Genomic DNA, 17,369 nt, shown 5'->3' with positions numbered 1-17,369 from the left:
CAGGAGAGATTGCAATCAACAAGCGCGGTAAATCACTTTTTTACTAAGATTAGTTCCTACCCTTTGTGACCATCTAGACCATCTTTGTAATGAAAACTGTTCCAAGAACAAATCCATCGTAATTGTGCTTTCTCCACTCAAGATCAACGTGCTTATCGACGATCAATTAAAAAGACTTAAGTCAACCGGAGTAAGCTGTACCATTTTTCGCCTTAGATGGTAACTGTATTGAGGATACTGTAATTTACAGGCAGGGAAATGTCACATAATTTTTGTGCACCCCAAGGTAAAGGTAGCAACAGACAGTGCAGAGAGTTTTTGTTGTCGAAGCTTTATCAGAAAAATTTTGTGGTCGTTGTTGTAGATGAGGCACAATAGAGTTACTGATTGGCATCTTGGTGTTAAATTTCGCATTGGAAAGTCAAATGGTTCATGTCGTATTTTCATTTGCAAAGTTTCAGAAATTGTGGTCTACCAGTGATACGTAAAAATTATTTCTTCTCTTTGTAGTCTTTCAGCTGATTTGGTCACACAAATTCTCCTTCTTCCATAAGTTAATGGTTTAAATTTCCAAACCAAATGGATTGTGTAAATGCGGCAGGTTTCTTTTACAGGCCAAAGGACACAACTCAAGGTCACTGTAATAATATAATTTTATATGAACCAGCTAAACAGGGCCTCCTCCTACCTACAACAACTGTCCACTCCTATAACACCAGAAATTCTGCCAAGCTTAATTTCCACCGACCACAAGTTAACTAACATAGGCAAATTTACTTTTAAGTACTCTGCTTCTGTCATATGGGAAACTGTCCCCATGGCATGGAAAAAAACGAAAACTTTTAACAGGTTTAAGAAACTTTATAAGGCCCACCTGATCTCTTGTCAATCAAATAATATATGTTCTGTTTAATGATTAAATATAATAGTATGTAACTATCTAATAATAATAATAGAGTTAAAAATAATAATAATAATAATAATAATAATAATAATAATAATAATAATGTCTGCTTATATTTTGATCTTTGTTGTCGCTGCTGTTGCTGCTGATGATGTGTTGTCCTTTTCCTTTCTTTTTGTTTGTTGTTGTTTGTTTGTTTGTATGTTGTTTTTTTGCTTTTTTTTGTTTTTATCTATTTATTGTTTTGTTCTTCTTTTATTAAGCTTGTCCTGTTTAGATTTCTTGCTCGGTTCAGTATATCTCGAACATACCTTAATTTACACAAATGTAATTCTCTCTTGTACATCCTAGGCTCTACAAACATTTCCTACATTTTCTAATATCTCAATAAAGCTCAGTGTCATTTCTTTGTTTACTTAAACGTAGGTGGTGGTCAGCTAAAAAGCCTTTGCTACTTTGACCACCACATACATTTTATAATTTGTACTGTATTTATTTTTATCTTGTAATCATTTGTTGTAACACTTTTCTTTCTATGTTAATGTTGTGTAAATAGTGTGAAATAAAAGAACCATGAACCATCCTAGCCCTAACACCATGCTACTGTCTTGGTTATATACCAGCAAACCAGAAAGACCTGTCCGTGTAAATGGTAGGCGCCCAATTATGTCCAACATTAAAATACCGAGTACACCCTTGCTGTTTTAAAGGGTTTTTTTTTTTTCTCAAAAATGGAAGTTTGAATTTCTTTTGGGAAATGGAGGTACCACATCTGGATTTGGGATCTGAAGAATGTTTGGTTACTTGCAATATGTGAGCAAACAGAGCAAGTCCCTATGAGTTTCCCATTAGAGTTTTATTTGGTAGTGATGAGCTTTCCATTTCAGTGGTTCTTGATTCACCTTTATCACATAACACTTGAAACATTTTCACCTGAAATTTATGTCAAGTTTAGGGGACATGCCCCCTCGACTCCTTCTTTGATGACAAGTTAATAAAGGTTATAATTTTACACATAGGAGTCCACAGACTCGAAAATTAGAACCACATAATACACAAGTCTAATAATATTTGACTCTTGAAGTGAAGAACAAAGGTCATTATCTGCATTTGATTTGCAAGGCACAATGAGCTGCTTAAATAATCATTGTTGTACTGAGCATTGCATTATTTGTACATGCATAGAGGATGATACACTAAGAATAATACAAGGTTCTTTATGTCCAAAGCAGCTATCTTGGTGCTTGGACACTCACCTCTGATGGGATCCTTGATTTCAGCAAAAAAAATAATAACAATAATAATAGGAAGGTGTGAAGGTCTTTTGGGCTCATAAAAGTAGCAAATGGCAGATAAATAGAAAACAAATAAAAAAAATATTTCCACTATTTGTTTTCCTGTGCATTTCTGTCCATTTCTGCAGCAAAACAACAGCTTTCACAGTAAGCTGATCTTCAGTAACCATGAATTCCTAAGTATTCCTTAACCATGGTCTTCCATAGCCAGGAAACAACATTTAATCAAACTGTCAGACACAAACCCACTGCAGAGAAGTGGTGGGGAAAAGAAACTTTGAAAACAGTGTCTGTCTTGGATGAAAATTCCTTGTTGATGCCAATTCCTTGAGCAAAAAAAATTTTCTTGTATTGATATTTGCACCCATGTATAAGGTCCTAACTTTTCTTAATATTAAGACCAGCAACACAAAATTATGTTCAAGGACTTTTCACACAAGTACACAAAAAATATCAGAACAGTGAACCTTGAACCTTTAAGCCCCAGTAGTGATCAGTATCAAAATTTCTCCTAATATTTATCAATACACAATCAAGGAGAGGTCATGAGATCACCAGTGGTGAAATTTCTTGATATTTCAACAGCCTCCCTATAATGCTACTATGAAAAATGGACATGTAGAGATCAGTAAGGAGAAACTGTATGTTGACACTGAGGCTTAAAGGTTAAAAGCTAATAAATACAGAGCCATATTGTTGGTGATTATCACAGCTTCTTTTATGCTTCGTCCTTCCACCACCCCATGCGTCAAAAAGGGCTTAGTTACTTGAGAATCCCTTTTTATTCAGCCTTCTCATCATCCATTTTCTGGTAATTATATTGTCTTATTCTAATGGAAAGAATAACAACATCCCAGTGAATGACTACAGTTTTTTCTTAATTAATTGCATCTTTGTTCAGGGGGCACAACTTCAGAGTACAGCAAACGAGGAACACTTTCCTCAGTATTCCCTACAGCGAAGATTGTTGTCATGACAACAACAGCAACAGAAAAACAACCAAACTACAATCATACAAAGTTTGAATATGAAACATTTATGGAGTACTACAAAGGCCCTCCTATCTTAACACAAAGTAATGTTGACCAGTTTGATTAAATATTTTCGCCCATAGCAGATGAACTTATCACCACCAATGTCAAAAATTAAGCCTGTCAGCCTATTATTTACTCATCATTAGTACTTTGTGGATTTGGGGGTGCCTTTTTGGGTGGAAAGCTTGGGGATCACCAGTTCTACCTTACTCCCCAAATTCCTCAAAATGCACTTTTGGCTCAGTCTCATTCTCTACAGACTGACAATGAATATTATTTGCCACAATCTTTGTGAATGGGGTTTGATTCTCATTGTGTTGGAAGGATAATAATTTATTCATTTTGGTCTTCCGCAAACTATGGAAAGTTTTTTCCAAGAAAGTGGAAGAGATGGGAAGCCTGCTACATCAAAACTTTACTTTAACAACAATCATATTGGTGCAAATATTGAAGAAATGCAACCCACCATGACAGATTAGTGTAAATACCCCAGAAATCTGTGCAGGGGAAAATTTTTGCTTATAACCACTTTGGTTTTGGCTTTTGTGTGAGAAATGCGGCTGTTGTGATATCTGTTGTCCGAAATGACTGTCATTGCTCTTAATTATGTGTTGAGCTGTGTCCAGCTGTTTTAGCCCTTGAAGATATTCACATCACTGATAGGAACTTTAGGAACTTGCTTCTCCCTAGAAATCAGGTGGAAGAAATTAAGGCAGAGTTAACAAGAAATAAAGGAGAAACTGAGGCCAGTGATAACTATTTGTATCAGAGAATGTGCTAAGGATTAACAATGGAAGTAGTAAATGAAGTGTGTTTAGTACTTCAAGGACTCCATACTAATGATAAAATAATGGAGAAATTCCCCCATCTTGAAGAAAAGAACAATGGCAAAAAGAGTCTAAAAACTATAAGTGATGTCAAATCCAAAGAGGCATGTCCTCCTTTTAAAAACTACTTCTTTTCTAAAGTCTATCACAAGCATAGACCTGCAAAACATTAGGTGGTGCAGACATGTAAACCAATGTCCCCATTTTTATTTTAGAGGAAGGCTAGTTTTATATTTTGGATCCAAATTTTTTTTAACTCAGCAGGTGGGAGAGAGGGGATAAAATTAAACTAACTACACTTACATAAAGAGCCCTAATCGGTTCAGACAAGGTGTTCTCTGTTGTAGTACGGGTTTCATTACTATTATTTTGGCGGTCATAAGTCGGACATTTTTCATTTCTCTTAGCTGAGGAGTGGGAGGGATATTGATCTCACCAGCAGATGAATAATAATATTGTGTGGACACTCTATTAATTTCTCCAAAGTCCTATGAGAGATGTTGTATGGATCTTGAAGGAATAAGCACACTGGTCTGAAAGGACTAATATTATATTATGAAGTCTCTTACTCAAAGTCCAGTTCAATTTATAGAAGGAAAATAGTCTTTTAGCAGAAGACAAAAACTGAAAATATGCTAGCAAATGCGGCGCGCGTGTTCAGGAACTCAAGGTAAAGTATTTTGGGGAAATTAATTTGCGGTTACTAAATAAATAATCATTTAAAAAAAAATCATTTTTTGTCAAGAAATACCAAAAAAAAATATATATGACCTACCTCCATTTTATCCCCAAAAGTAAGCAAGCTTATATCCATCGTGTTGGAAACTTGTGTAATTTGGCAAGGCCGTTTGAACGTTACTGCAAACTCTTTTCGGCTAAAGTCGCTGTTGTCTTCCGAAAAAACAATTTCTCACTGTTCTCTCCCCACACAAAGGGCATGTATGTATTAAAACGTCGCATGACAATCTTAATCGGAGCGAAAACTTTTCCGTGTTTTTGTTTCTTCCCCGAACTGAGCGAAAACCAAACACAGAAGGAAAGAGCCAATCACAGAGCAGATTAGAATGAGGCATTCTTAATTCTGGTAACCAACCAGAAATGGCGTTGTATCGAACTTTACCAGATCTCACATTTCGACATTCCCGAACCGACGACTGAGATCGGGGTACGAGATTAAGTTACAGCTTGCTTGGAACACAGTCGGTAGGTTTTCTTAGTTTAATTCCCGAATGAAAGCTGATATTAACTCAGTCAACGATCTTCATGATCAACGCAGATTTCATATTTCCTGACCAGATGAATGCGATGCTATAGCAGTGAGTGTCACTCAACAGCATTTCGTCACCTGGCCTGGCATTTTCAATCCTCGGTAGAGGTCTTTGTCCAAGAAAACAATGCAACGACATACACCACGCCCAAACCACTACCTTTAGGATCAGATCCAGTCATGGGTTCGAGCCCCCATCAAACATGTCTTTTTTTTACTTTTCTCATTTCACCATTTTTTTTTTTTTTCATAGGAATAATGGAGAAAGAGAACTTGACGAATATCGGTGGGTGAATTTTGTTCAATCGCTAAAATGACGCCCGTAAAATGAAATGTCCCATGGCGCTCCCCAAGATTCGGAGGGCTCTTTCAGTTTAACGAGCCTGTTCACAGTTTAAATTCAGGCTTGCGCTGTACCAGATATCAAAGATGTTGTACACCAGAAATTTGGGGGGCTGGTCACAGGATAAAGCCTGAACTATGGAGGAAAACTGGATATGCTATTAATTTTACTAAGGAAGCGAGAAAGAACTAAAGCGTTAAACCCTTAATTAAAACCAAGGCTCCTAACACCTTAGGCCCGATTCATACGTCTAACTTTACATGAGCCGAACCTAATACCTATTCAGGTCGACCCAAATAATTAAGTTCGGCAGTTGATTCAGACGTCGAACCTAACTGAAGTCGAACTTAATTAAAGCTCAAGTGAGAAAGTAGATTTTCGTGGTCAGTGGCTGTTGTTTTTACTCAACAAGATTCAAAATGGCGGGTAAGATGAGTTCTGACATGGAAAAGCTTGTTTGGTAAAATGGAATTGGGGGTGGTCAATAGTTTATTTTAGTATTAGTTTTTACTGATGTTTCTTATAATTCTTTATAGTTATTATATTTTTATATAAAATTTTTAAATTCATGTAAAGCGCTTTTGATCATTTTAATGTTAAAAGGCGCTATATTAAGTGAATAAATTATTATTATTATTATTATTATTATTATTATTATTATTATTATTATTAAAACAATGAAGACAGGCCAAACACGGCTCCTATTAGTCGAGATAGGAAGAATATGACCTCCAATACTAATTTGCTCTGTCAAGTACGTCTTTCAAAGATCTCCCTTTTCTGTTCGAAAGTAGGGAAGGGTCTTTCTAGATCTCTTTTAGCAGAGGCCGATTTTCTATCAAGTGCCATTTACTCATCTGAATGGTTTTTTAGCTTAGGCACAGAAGGGCAATATTCCGTAACAAACGGCAAAATGTTTTTGCGCTTTTTTTGTATGTTTTGTAGTGCCGATATTCTTTCGCTGAAATTGACCTCTGAAAGAGTTTTATCTATAAGGTTATCGAAGTAGCCTCTGTAGCGTAATCTCTGTTTGAATAGAGTAATGTTTTCTTCAAATGTTGTTTTGGAAGATTTTGTTCTGTAAAGTCTTGACGCTTCGCCTTTGATATAGCCTGTATTGGAAAGTTTCTGTTGGTTTGAAGTGCGTGTGCACATCAAGAATAGATTCTTTGTTACGCGGGATGCCCTGAGGGGGCATACCGTGTCTTAAAACGGGTCGATTTCTTGTTACGCGGGATGCCCTGAGGGGGCATACCGTGTCTAAAAACGGGTCGATTTCTTTTTTTTTTTTTACGCGGGATGCCCTGAAGGGGCATACCGTGTCTAAAAACCGGTCGATTTCTTTTTTTTTTTTTCTTCCTCGTAGCTACAAATCGGTACATTAATTTATTCATTAAACTCACCCCTCTCCTACTCGGGATGTATTGTTCTGATTGTCTTCAACAGAAGCAGGCCAATCAAAATCCATTCTTGTCGCTTACATCGCGAGGGAGGGGACCCACTCACCCCTACCTGTGTGACGTCAATGCATCATTTGATCTATTTATAAAAAACAGATTAAATTTGGCGCCATATTGTTAACATGTTCTGGACTCAAGTGCGCCGTTTTCAAACGGAAATTTCACCATTTTGAAGCGGCAAATCGAAAAAATAACTTCTAAGAAGCATTCGACATTTAAAACGGTGGAAATTGGCAAATTCCTGGCGAAGGAATCGTGCTTTGTTTGACAGTCTTAGACCACGACGCGAGACTGAAAAGAGGTCATTGAGAAGCTTACGTTATCGCAATGGAATTCCCGCAATTTCCCTTGAAACCCTGAGTAACGTAACACAAGGGAAACAACGTAACGCGATCGTCGTGACTCAAACTATTCCATCAGCAAGGATAGTTTAATCAATCGGCGAAGCATACTGTTGGAATAAATGAATCAGCCCCAGCATCACGCGTAATGCCAGTATAGCAGGCATCTTGTTACGCGGGATGCCCTGAAGGGGCATACCGTGTCTAGAAACGGGTCGATTTCTTTTTTTTTTTTCTTCCTGGTAGCTACAAATCGGTACATTAATTTATTCATTAAACTCACCCCTCTCCTACTCGGGGTGTATTGTTCTGATTGTCTTCAACAGAAGCAGGCCAATCAAAATCCATTCTTGTCGCTTACATCGCGAGGGAGGGGACCCACTCACCCCTACCTGTGTGACGTCAACGCATCATTTGATCTATTTATAAAAAACAGATTAAATTTGGCGCCATATTGTTAACATGTTCTGGACTCAAGTGTGCCGTTTTCAAACGGAAATTTCACCATTTTGAAGCGGCAAATCGAAAGAATAACTTCTAAGAAGCATTCGACATTTAAAACGGTGGAAATTGGTAAATTCCTGGCGAAGGAATCGTGCTTTGTTTGACAGCCTTAGACCACGACGCGAGACTGAAAAGAGGTCATTGAGAAGCTTACGTTATCGCAATGGAATTCCCGCAATTTCCCTTGAAACCCTGAGTAACGTAACACAAGGGAAACAACGTAACGCGATCGTCGTGACTCAAACTATTCCATCAGCAAGGATAGTTTAATCAATCGGCGAAGCATACAGTTGGAATAAATGAATCAGCCCCAGCATCACGCGTAATGCCAGTATAGCAGGCATCTTGTTTTTTTTTTTGTTTTCTTCCTCGTATCCACAAATCGGTACATTAATTTATACATTAAACTCTCCCCACTCCTACTCGGGATGTATTGTTCTGATTGTCTTCAACAACAGCAGGCCAATCAAAATCCATTCTTGTCGCTTATATCGCGAGGGAGGGGACCCACTCACCCTTACCTGTGTGACGTCAACGCATCATTTCATTTCTTAATTAAAAGTGCATTAAATTGTCGCGCCATATTGTTTATAACATGTTCTGGACTCAAGTGTGCCGTTTTCAAACGGAAATTTCACCATTTTGAAGCGGCAAATCGAAAGAATAACTTCTAAGAAGCACTCGACATTTAAAACGGTGGAAATTGGTGAGTTCATGGCGAAGGAATCGTGCTTTGTTTGACAGTCTTAGACCACGACGCGAGACTGAAAAGAGGTCATTGAGAAGCTCACGTTATCATAATGGAATTCCACACATTTCCGGTGAAAGTCTGAGTCGCGTAACACAAGGTAAACAACGTAACGCGATCGTCGTGACTCAAACTATTCCATTAGCAAGGATAGTTTTATCAATCGGCAAAGCATACAGTTGGAATAAATGAATCAGCCCCAGCATCACGCGTAATGCCAGTATAGCAGGCATCTTGTTTTTACGCAGGATGCCCTGAGGGGGCATACCGTGTCTTAAAACGGGTCGATCTCTTTTTTTTTTTCTTCGTAGTAGCTACAAATCGGTACATTAATTTATTCATTAAACTCACCCCTCTCCTACTCGGGATGTATTGTTCTGATTGTCTTCAACAAAGGCAGGCCAATCAAAATCCATTCTTGTCGCTTATATCGTGAGGGAGGGGACCCACTCACCCCTACCTGTGTGACGTCAATGCATCATTTGATATATTTATTAATGACAGATTAAATAGTCGCGCCATATTGTTTAAACATGTTCTGGACTCAAGTGTGCCGTTTTCAAACGGAAATTTCACCATTTTGAAGCGGTAAATCGAAAGAATAACTTCTAAGAAGCACCCGACACGTAAAACGGTGGAGATTAGTGAGTTCCTGGCGAAGGAATCGTTCTTTGTTTGACAGTCTTAGACCACGACGCGAGACTGAAAAGAGGTCATTGAGAAGCTTACGTTATCGTAATGGAATTTCACAAATTTTCCGTAGCCTCCCTTGGGGGTTCGTCACGCGTTCCTGCCCTAAGAACGTTTGCGTGGGAGGCTAAAATTTCCGGTGATAGTCTGAGTCGCGTATCACAAGGGAAACAACGTAACGCGATCGTCGTGACTTAAACTATTCCACTAGCAAGGATAGTCTTATCAATCGGCAAAGCATACAGTTGGAATAAATGAATCAGCCCCAGCATCACGCGTAATGCCAGTGTAGCAGGCATCTTGTTCATTAAACTCTCCCCTCTCCTACTCGGGATGTATTGTTCTGATTGTCTTCAACGACAGCAGGCCAATCAAAATCCATTCTTGTCGCTTATATCGTGAGGGAGGGGACCCACTCACCCCTACCTGTGTGACGTCAATGCATCATTTGATATATTTATTAATGACGGATTAAATAGTCGCGCCATATTGTTTTAACATGTTCTGGACTCAAGTGTGCCGTTTTCAAACGGAAATTTCACCATTTTGAAGCGGTAAATCGAAAGAATAACTTCTAAGAAGCACCCGACACGTAAAACGGTGGAAATTGGTGAGTTCCTGGCGAAGGAATCGTGCTTTGTTTGACAGTCTTAGACCACGACGCGAGACTGAAAAGAGGTCATTGAGAAGCTTACGTTATCGTAATGGAATTTCACAAATTTTCCGTAGCCTCCCACGCAGACGTTCTTGGGGGTTCGTCACGCGTTCCTGCCTTAAGAACGTCTGCGTGGGAGGCTAAAATTTCCGGTGATAGTCTGAGTCGCGTAACGCAAGGGAAACAACGTAACGCGATCGTCGTGACTTAAACTATTCCATTAGCAAGGATAGTCTTATCAATCGGCAAAGCATACAGTTGGAATAAATGAATCAGCCCCAGCATCACGCGTAATGCCAGTGTAGCAGGCATCTTGTTTTTTTTTTCTTCGTAGTAGCTACAAATCGGTACATTAATTTATTTATTAAACTCTCCCCTCTCCTACTCGGGATGTAATGTTCTGATTGTCTTCAACAAAGGCAGGCCAATCAAAATCCATTCTGGTCGCTTATATCGTGAGGGAGGGGACCCACTCACCCCTACCTGTGTGACGTCAATGCATCATTTGATATATTTATAAAAGACGAATTAAATTGTCGCGCCATATTGTTTTTAGCATGTTCTGGACTCAAGTGTGCCGTTTTCAAACGGAAATTTCACCATTTTGAAGCGGTAAATCGAAAGAATAGCTTCTAAGAAGCACCCGACACGTAAAACGGTGGAAATTGGAGAGTTCCTGGTGAAGGAATCGTGCTTTGTTTGACAGTCTTAGACCACGACGCGAGACTGAAAAAAGGTCATTGAGAAGCTTACGTTATCGTAATGGAATTTCACAAATTTTCCGTAGCCTCCCACGCAGACGTTCTTAGGGGTTCGTCACGCGTTCTTGCCTTAAGAACGTTTGCGTGGGAGGCTAAAATTTCCGGTGATAGTCTGAGTCGCGTAACACAAGGAAACAACGTAACGCGATCGTCGTGACTTAAACTATTCCACTAGCAAGGATAGTCTTATCAATCGGCAAAGCATACAGTTGGAATAAATGAATCAGCCCCAGCATCACGCGTAATACCAGTATAGCAGGCATCTTGTTTTAAATCTTTCGTATCTCAGACAAGTATATTTAGTTGTTTCTAAACAAGAAGAACAAGCACATTCCTCTTTTCCCGCCATCTTGTTCAGAATGAAGTCCTTTGCGCATGCCAAGTCGATGGAACGCGCAGACCTCTGGGATAGATATAATTTATACGTAACGTATGCATTTGGTTCGGCACATGTAAAGTTCGACGTATGAATCGAAGTCGAACTTTTGCCGTTCTATTCGACTGGCGCAGTCGAATAGAACGGTGGGTCGACCCAAATACAAATCTGTCGATCCTAACTGATTCATACGTCGATCTTTACATGCGCCGAACCAAATGATTAGGTTCGGCTCATGTAAAGTTCGACGTATGAACCGGGCCTTAAATTGTTGTTCTAAACATGCTGATCACAGTTTCATAATAATAATGAGATTCACCGAGCTCGTTCTTGAGTTACAACCACTTAAAGCTAGAATTAGAGGTGTCTTTAACTGGTTATACTGTTGCTACCATGGTGACTTATTATGTCGAGAAAAACGACCATAACTTGTTCACCAATGACTAGGCATTTGTTTCATTCCATTATTGTTGTTTCAACTGATAAAGAATGGCAGTATTGATCCGTTAAAGTATAAATGCTGGAAATCCATGCTAGCCACATTAAAAGTCACCTCGGGTTGGTCTTTGCCATAACTGATGCAGTCATTCTAGTATTGGAGTGATATCAAGAATTGGCATCCCTCTAAAATATTCAATTAGCACTGGCACCGATAGTTTACTGTTATATTCTATTGTCTACTCATAGAGGAGGACTGCTACGAGCCGTGTGCTGGGGATACCGTGTGCAAATGTTTCAAGGAAGACGAGATTAGGTTTGAGTTTCCTTTCATGGTTTACAACAAAAACAAGGCAGGCTACCACGAGTACGTCAAGTGCTTTGAAGACGAGGCTGTTACATGTGATACACCCATCTTAAAACACTTTATCGCTGTTTTGTGCGTGTTTCAGCGGCACATACAGGAAGGACATGGCAATTTTGAAGAGAAGGTTGAACAACTCAAGCCTAAACTGTAAACAGGCTCTTTCATGGTTTCTGATAGCATTTTGGCTGAGGAAAGACAGAGCCCATTTGCCTCAAAGTAGTTTATCATCTACTGTATTTTATTGAATACCGAAACTTTAGCTACAGTGTGACTTTCGGGTAACATTTGCTGCATATGAGTTTATAAGTTGTTGGCAGTGTATTACTATCACTATAATGAAGGTTTTCCTTTACTACACTCTATGATTGGTTCGCAAAACTCGCGCCACTTTCTCAACCAATGAGAAGCAAAATCAAAACAAATCATGACTTGTTCATGCGTGTTTTCCCGCGCTTGGTGCCGCCCGCGCTACTTGGTGCCTGCTATATGTATGATTGGTTCATTTTGCTGTTTGCTGCACTCTGTGATTGGTTAGCAAACTCACGCCACTTTCTCGACCAATGAGAAGCAAACCCCAAATCACTCGTGACTTGTTCGTGCCCGTTTCTCGCGCGCGCTTGATGCCGCCCGCGCTATATATATTTGCTTTGCATTCTGATTGGATCGTTTAACGTCTGCAAAAGGGTAAGCATACTAACTGTCTGCTTGTGCCAATTTTGACCCTCTACTACTACTAACACCACTTAAACAAAACTGCTACTGAGCAGTACTTTCTAGTGATTTTGCTTATTATGCTGTACAAGGTGGTGTAACCGCTTCCGTTGGAATCAAATACGTCGCGAAATATTTTGTGGTTTGATTTATGTTACCGCCGTGATTACCGCATTATAGATAGGCATAGCCCATAGCTCGCGTTTCAGTTCAAACTAAGACCCCTTGAGATCAAGATCTAGAAGACAAGTTAGAGCGAAATTCTCCGAAGAAATTAAGACCCGCGAACGTTGGTAAGCGACAACTTACTTATGTTTAAGATTACATTGTTATGTAGGTTCGTAAGTTTGTTTCTATTCCATTAGTTTCACCAGATTTTGACTGTTTTATTTAGTTCATTTCAATATCACGTGCGCTTGGATTGTGATCATTTTTAGCTATAAAAAGAACGAATATTTAGGTAATTTCTTAATGTAATCATTTCAGTTGACCGCTTCGATAAGTGCCCTGAGGCCACAAGAATAGGAATACGAAGGAACAATAAAGAAAGAATCGTAACCTAATTTGGCTTGGTATTCTCGACTGCGCGTGTGACAACCCGGGAGCGAGACTTTCATTTCTAACTTGAGCGAGACCGCTACAGTCAACAACGAGGGTTAACGAACTCTAAGAACTCAAGTCTAAGAGGATTATGAACTGAAATTAGACAATGGATACTGATAAAGTAGAAAATACCAAAGAAGTTCGTACTTCTGAAGGAGCACGTGGTGGCGATGAAAGCCTCAAAGAAAATAGCCACGTTACTAATGAAGAATTCGAAGAATGTCGGGAGCGTCGGAGTAGAAACCGCACCGAAAAGGGTCTAGAACTCGACTTGGAAATCGGTACAAAGAAACGACAAAGATCAATGAAAGACCTCCGATCGCGTACGAACGCCATTTATGCATCCTTAAGAGAACCAGCGGACCTTGTAAAACTGAATGCTTGCAAGGACGGTTTAGAAGCTGACCTAAAAACCTTTCAAGCCGCACACGAAAACGTGACTGATCTTTTGATCAGATTAGAACTTCCGGAAACGGAACAAGAGATACATGACGAATTCCTCGACGTAAACAATGCGGCGTTAGAATGTTTAGCAGACATCAAAGTAAGAATAAAAGACCAAGAAATAGAAAGAGTTGAGCTAGTTTCGCAAAACTCAAAGCTACGCTCCAGAAAATCAGCATCGTCCATTCGAACGTCCTCAACGACCTCCTCAAAGCGAGCCGCAATCGAAACCGCGAAAATTAAAGCAAAATTAGACACACTTAAAAGGCGACAGGAAATTGAAAGGCGGCGAGACGAATTAAAACTTCAAGAAAAGGAGCTCGAGCGCTTACATGAGCGAGAGGAATTGCATGGAGAACTTTCCGCGGCCGAATCAATTCAGAAGATTCTGCAAGAATCCGAATTAAACGACACCATTGTCTTACAAGAAGCCACGGATAAGTTACAAAAACAAAGCGAAAAACAAAGAATTTCCGACTCTATGCCAGTTGGTCAACCACAAGCGGATAAAACTACCCGCAAGGAAATTAAAAGGAAAGATAACGAAGTTAACGACCCTATTGTTGTCGGAACACCAAAACAATCACCAGATGTGAACGAACAAACCGCGAATACAAGCGCGGGAACATCGCCTCACTTTCTCTCGCAACGTGACGTCAGCACGCCTTTGGCTCATCGAGATATCAACCAATCAGCGAGAAGTATCGAATCACCGGAGCATCACTACAACTCTCAAATTTGGCGTATTCAGGAAGAGAACGCAGAAATACAGAAAACGCAAGTCGAATTATTGCGAAGAATGACAGTTCCGGTTCCCAAGCCTCCAGTTTTCGAAGGAAATATCTTAGAGTACCCAAAATGGGAAAACGCTTTCGACGCATTGATCGAAGACCAAGTTGTTCGCCCCAACTACAAGCTTTACTATTTAGGCGAATACACGTGTGGAGCAGCACAAAAAACGATCAGTGGTTTGCTAGGATTGCGGACCGAAGATGCTTACAAAAGAGCGCGAAAAACACTGAAAGAACGCTTCGGAGACCCCTTTAGAATTTACGAAGCATACAGAGATAAACTGAGGAACTGGAAGCCATGCATAACAAGCGCAGACTTGCAAGAATTCAGCGACTTTCTTATCATGACACAAGAAACGATGAAATCCGTGAAGTACTTAAAGGAACTCGAGAGCTACTCAACGATTCGAGAACTCGCAGCTCGCTTGCCTATCTTCTACGGCAATAAGTGGAGAGAAAGCGCAAAGAAACTAGAGGCAAAATGTGGTGAATACTCCTTTGCAAACTTCGTCGATTTCACACAAGAAGCATCCCTTGACGCCAATCATCCAGTATTCTCGCACGATGCCCTAACCTCAACTAGGAAAGAATTGGAAAAGGAAAGAAACCTTCCTGCCGATAGGATAAGGCGAACCCCTGAAAGAAAGGATAGGAAGAAGCAACATGGCATCTCACTAACCACCACAGGCAGCGAATCGTCGTGCAAACACCCCCCTTGCGAGTTCGTGTATGCTGTGCAAGGGAAAACACGGCCTTGCCGCGTGCAAGAACTTCACGGAAAAGCCGTTCAAAGAAAGATTAGAACTCTGCATGTCGCGAGGAATATGCTTCTCCTGTCTAAGTCAAGGCCACACAGCACGACAATGCAAGCAGAAAACTCAGTGCGAGGTGTGTAAGAAGCCACATGCGACTGCCCTCCATCGTTTTTCACCTGAAGAAAAGAGACAAGAAAGCACCGAGGAAACCGTAAGAGCCACGAACAATTGCGTAAACTGCAGTAACACTACAACCTCCATGATTCTCCCCGTATGGATTCACCACAAGAATGACCCAGATCGTCGAGTCAAAGCTTACGCCGTGTTAGATGATCAGAGTGATACCTGTTTTGTCACCGATGACCTAATAAACAAGCTTGGAGTAACTGGTCCTTTCATTAAGCTAGAGCTGGGCACCATGCACGCCATAGAAAAGATTGACACACAAAGAATTGATGGTCTCATCGTATCACGCTTTGACGGCACAGTAGACATACCCCTCCCTAAGACGTACACAAGAGCGAATATACCAGGCCAACGTGGACAAATTCCTCGCCCGGAAACCGCCCGAAAGTACGAGCACTTAGAGAAAATTGCTGAAGAGATCCCAACATATGAAGAGCACTTGAGCATAGGCCTACTGATAGGCAACAATTGCGTTCGTGCCTTAAAGCCAAGATCCATAGTTCCTGGAAGGTCAAACGACCCGTACGCTATACGCACAACGTTGGGCTGGGGAGTGGTAGGAGCCAGAAACCACGGAGATCATGATAATGAAATCGAAATGACAGCTGGATGCCATCGCGTCGCTACACGAGAAATAGCAAGCGAAGAAACCTCAACTGGCAAGTTCATCCCTCTGAGAAGCTGTAAGGAGATAATGGCACCTTTGGCAATCAAGAAAATGTTCGAGCAGGACTTTTCTGAGCCTCAAGATGCGAACTTAGCCATGTCCCAAGAAGATTTGAAGTTTATGAACATTACCTCTAATGGTATTCATAAAGCAGAAGATGGGCACTATGAAATCCCCTTACCACTCCGCAATGAAAACGTTCACTTACCATGCAACAAGAAACACGCTGAAGCACGATTAAAGCAGTTAAGTCGACGATTTGCCGCTGACCCAAAATACAAGGAAGATTATGTGTCATTTATGCAGAAGATGTTCCAAGAAGGCCACGCAGAGAAGGCCCCCGAGCAGTATGAAACAGTTTGGTACATTCCTCACCATGGGGTGTATCACCCTAAGAAGCCCGACAAGCTACGAGTAGTCTTTGATTGTTCAGCAGATTTTCAAGGACATTCCCTTAATCGCCATCTACTACAAGGCCCTGATCTGACAAACTCCTTGGTTGGTGTCCTGTGTCGTTTCAGACAAGAACCTGTGGCATTCGCTTGTGACATCGAGGGCATGTTCCACCAGGTACACGTCAATGAGGAACATCGTGACCTTCTCCGCTTTCTTTGGTGGGAACAAGGAGACACCTCAAAGGAGCCAACAGAATATAGAATGACGGTACATCTATTCGGTGCTACCTCCTCTCCGGGCTGTGCTAATTTAGCCCTAAGAACTGCCGCTGATGACGGTGAAAATGAGCTTGGAAAAGAAGCAGCTTCCTTTATTAAGGAGAATTTCTATGTCGATGATGGGCTTAAGTCAGTCCCAACCGTACCAGAAGCCATTGAATTGATCAAGAACGGCACTGAGATGTGCATGAGAGGAGGCTTTAGACTCCACAAGTTCACGTCTAACAGTAAAGAAGTTGTCGAGTCCACACCCATAGAGTCGCGCGCAAAGGAGATCAAGGAACTTGATTTGAACCGCGATTTACTTCCTCCCGAACGTGTGCTCGGCGTAGAATGGAACATTGAGAACGACGCTTTTAAGTTCCGTATTACCCTAAAGGATAAACCACTGACGAGGCGTGGCATCCTGTCAACAGTAAGCTCGATATACGACCCGCTTGGTCTCGCGGCCCCATTCCTGCTACGCGGAAAAAGAATATTGCAGCTGCTATGCAAGGAAAGCATAGGCTGGGATGACGCCATACCCGA

General features: G+C 40.7%; 1 protein-coding gene and 1 long non-coding RNA gene across 2 annotated transcripts in view; both read left to right on the top strand.

Annotated features, from left to right (window-relative positions):
- The window catches only part of LOC146483060 (uncharacterized), a 286,304-nt gene that overhangs the window by 55,399 nt on the left and 213,536 nt on the right, over positions 1–17,369 (top strand). The gene's annotated exons all lie outside the window — the stretch shown is intronic.
- On the top strand, positions 12,817–15,455 carry LOC146483076 (uncharacterized). The gene is made up of 2 exons (XM_085106179.1): positions 12,817–13,014; positions 13,208–15,455. Exon 2 carries the CDS (start codon positions 13,431–13,433, stop codon positions 15,453–15,455), a length of 2,025 nt encoding a protein of 674 aa, XP_084962305.1. The 5' UTR covers positions 12,817–13,014; positions 13,208–13,430.

The sequence above is a fragment of the Pavona decussata genome, unplaced genomic scaffold (genome assembly GCF_977016875.1).
Source record: "Pavona decussata unplaced genomic scaffold, jaPavDecu1.1 SCAFFOLD_40, whole genome shotgun sequence".
Taxonomy (NCBI): domain Eukaryota; kingdom Metazoa; phylum Cnidaria; class Anthozoa; order Scleractinia; family Agariciidae; genus Pavona; species Pavona decussata.
This window is presented reverse-complemented; position numbering and strand designations above follow the sequence as displayed.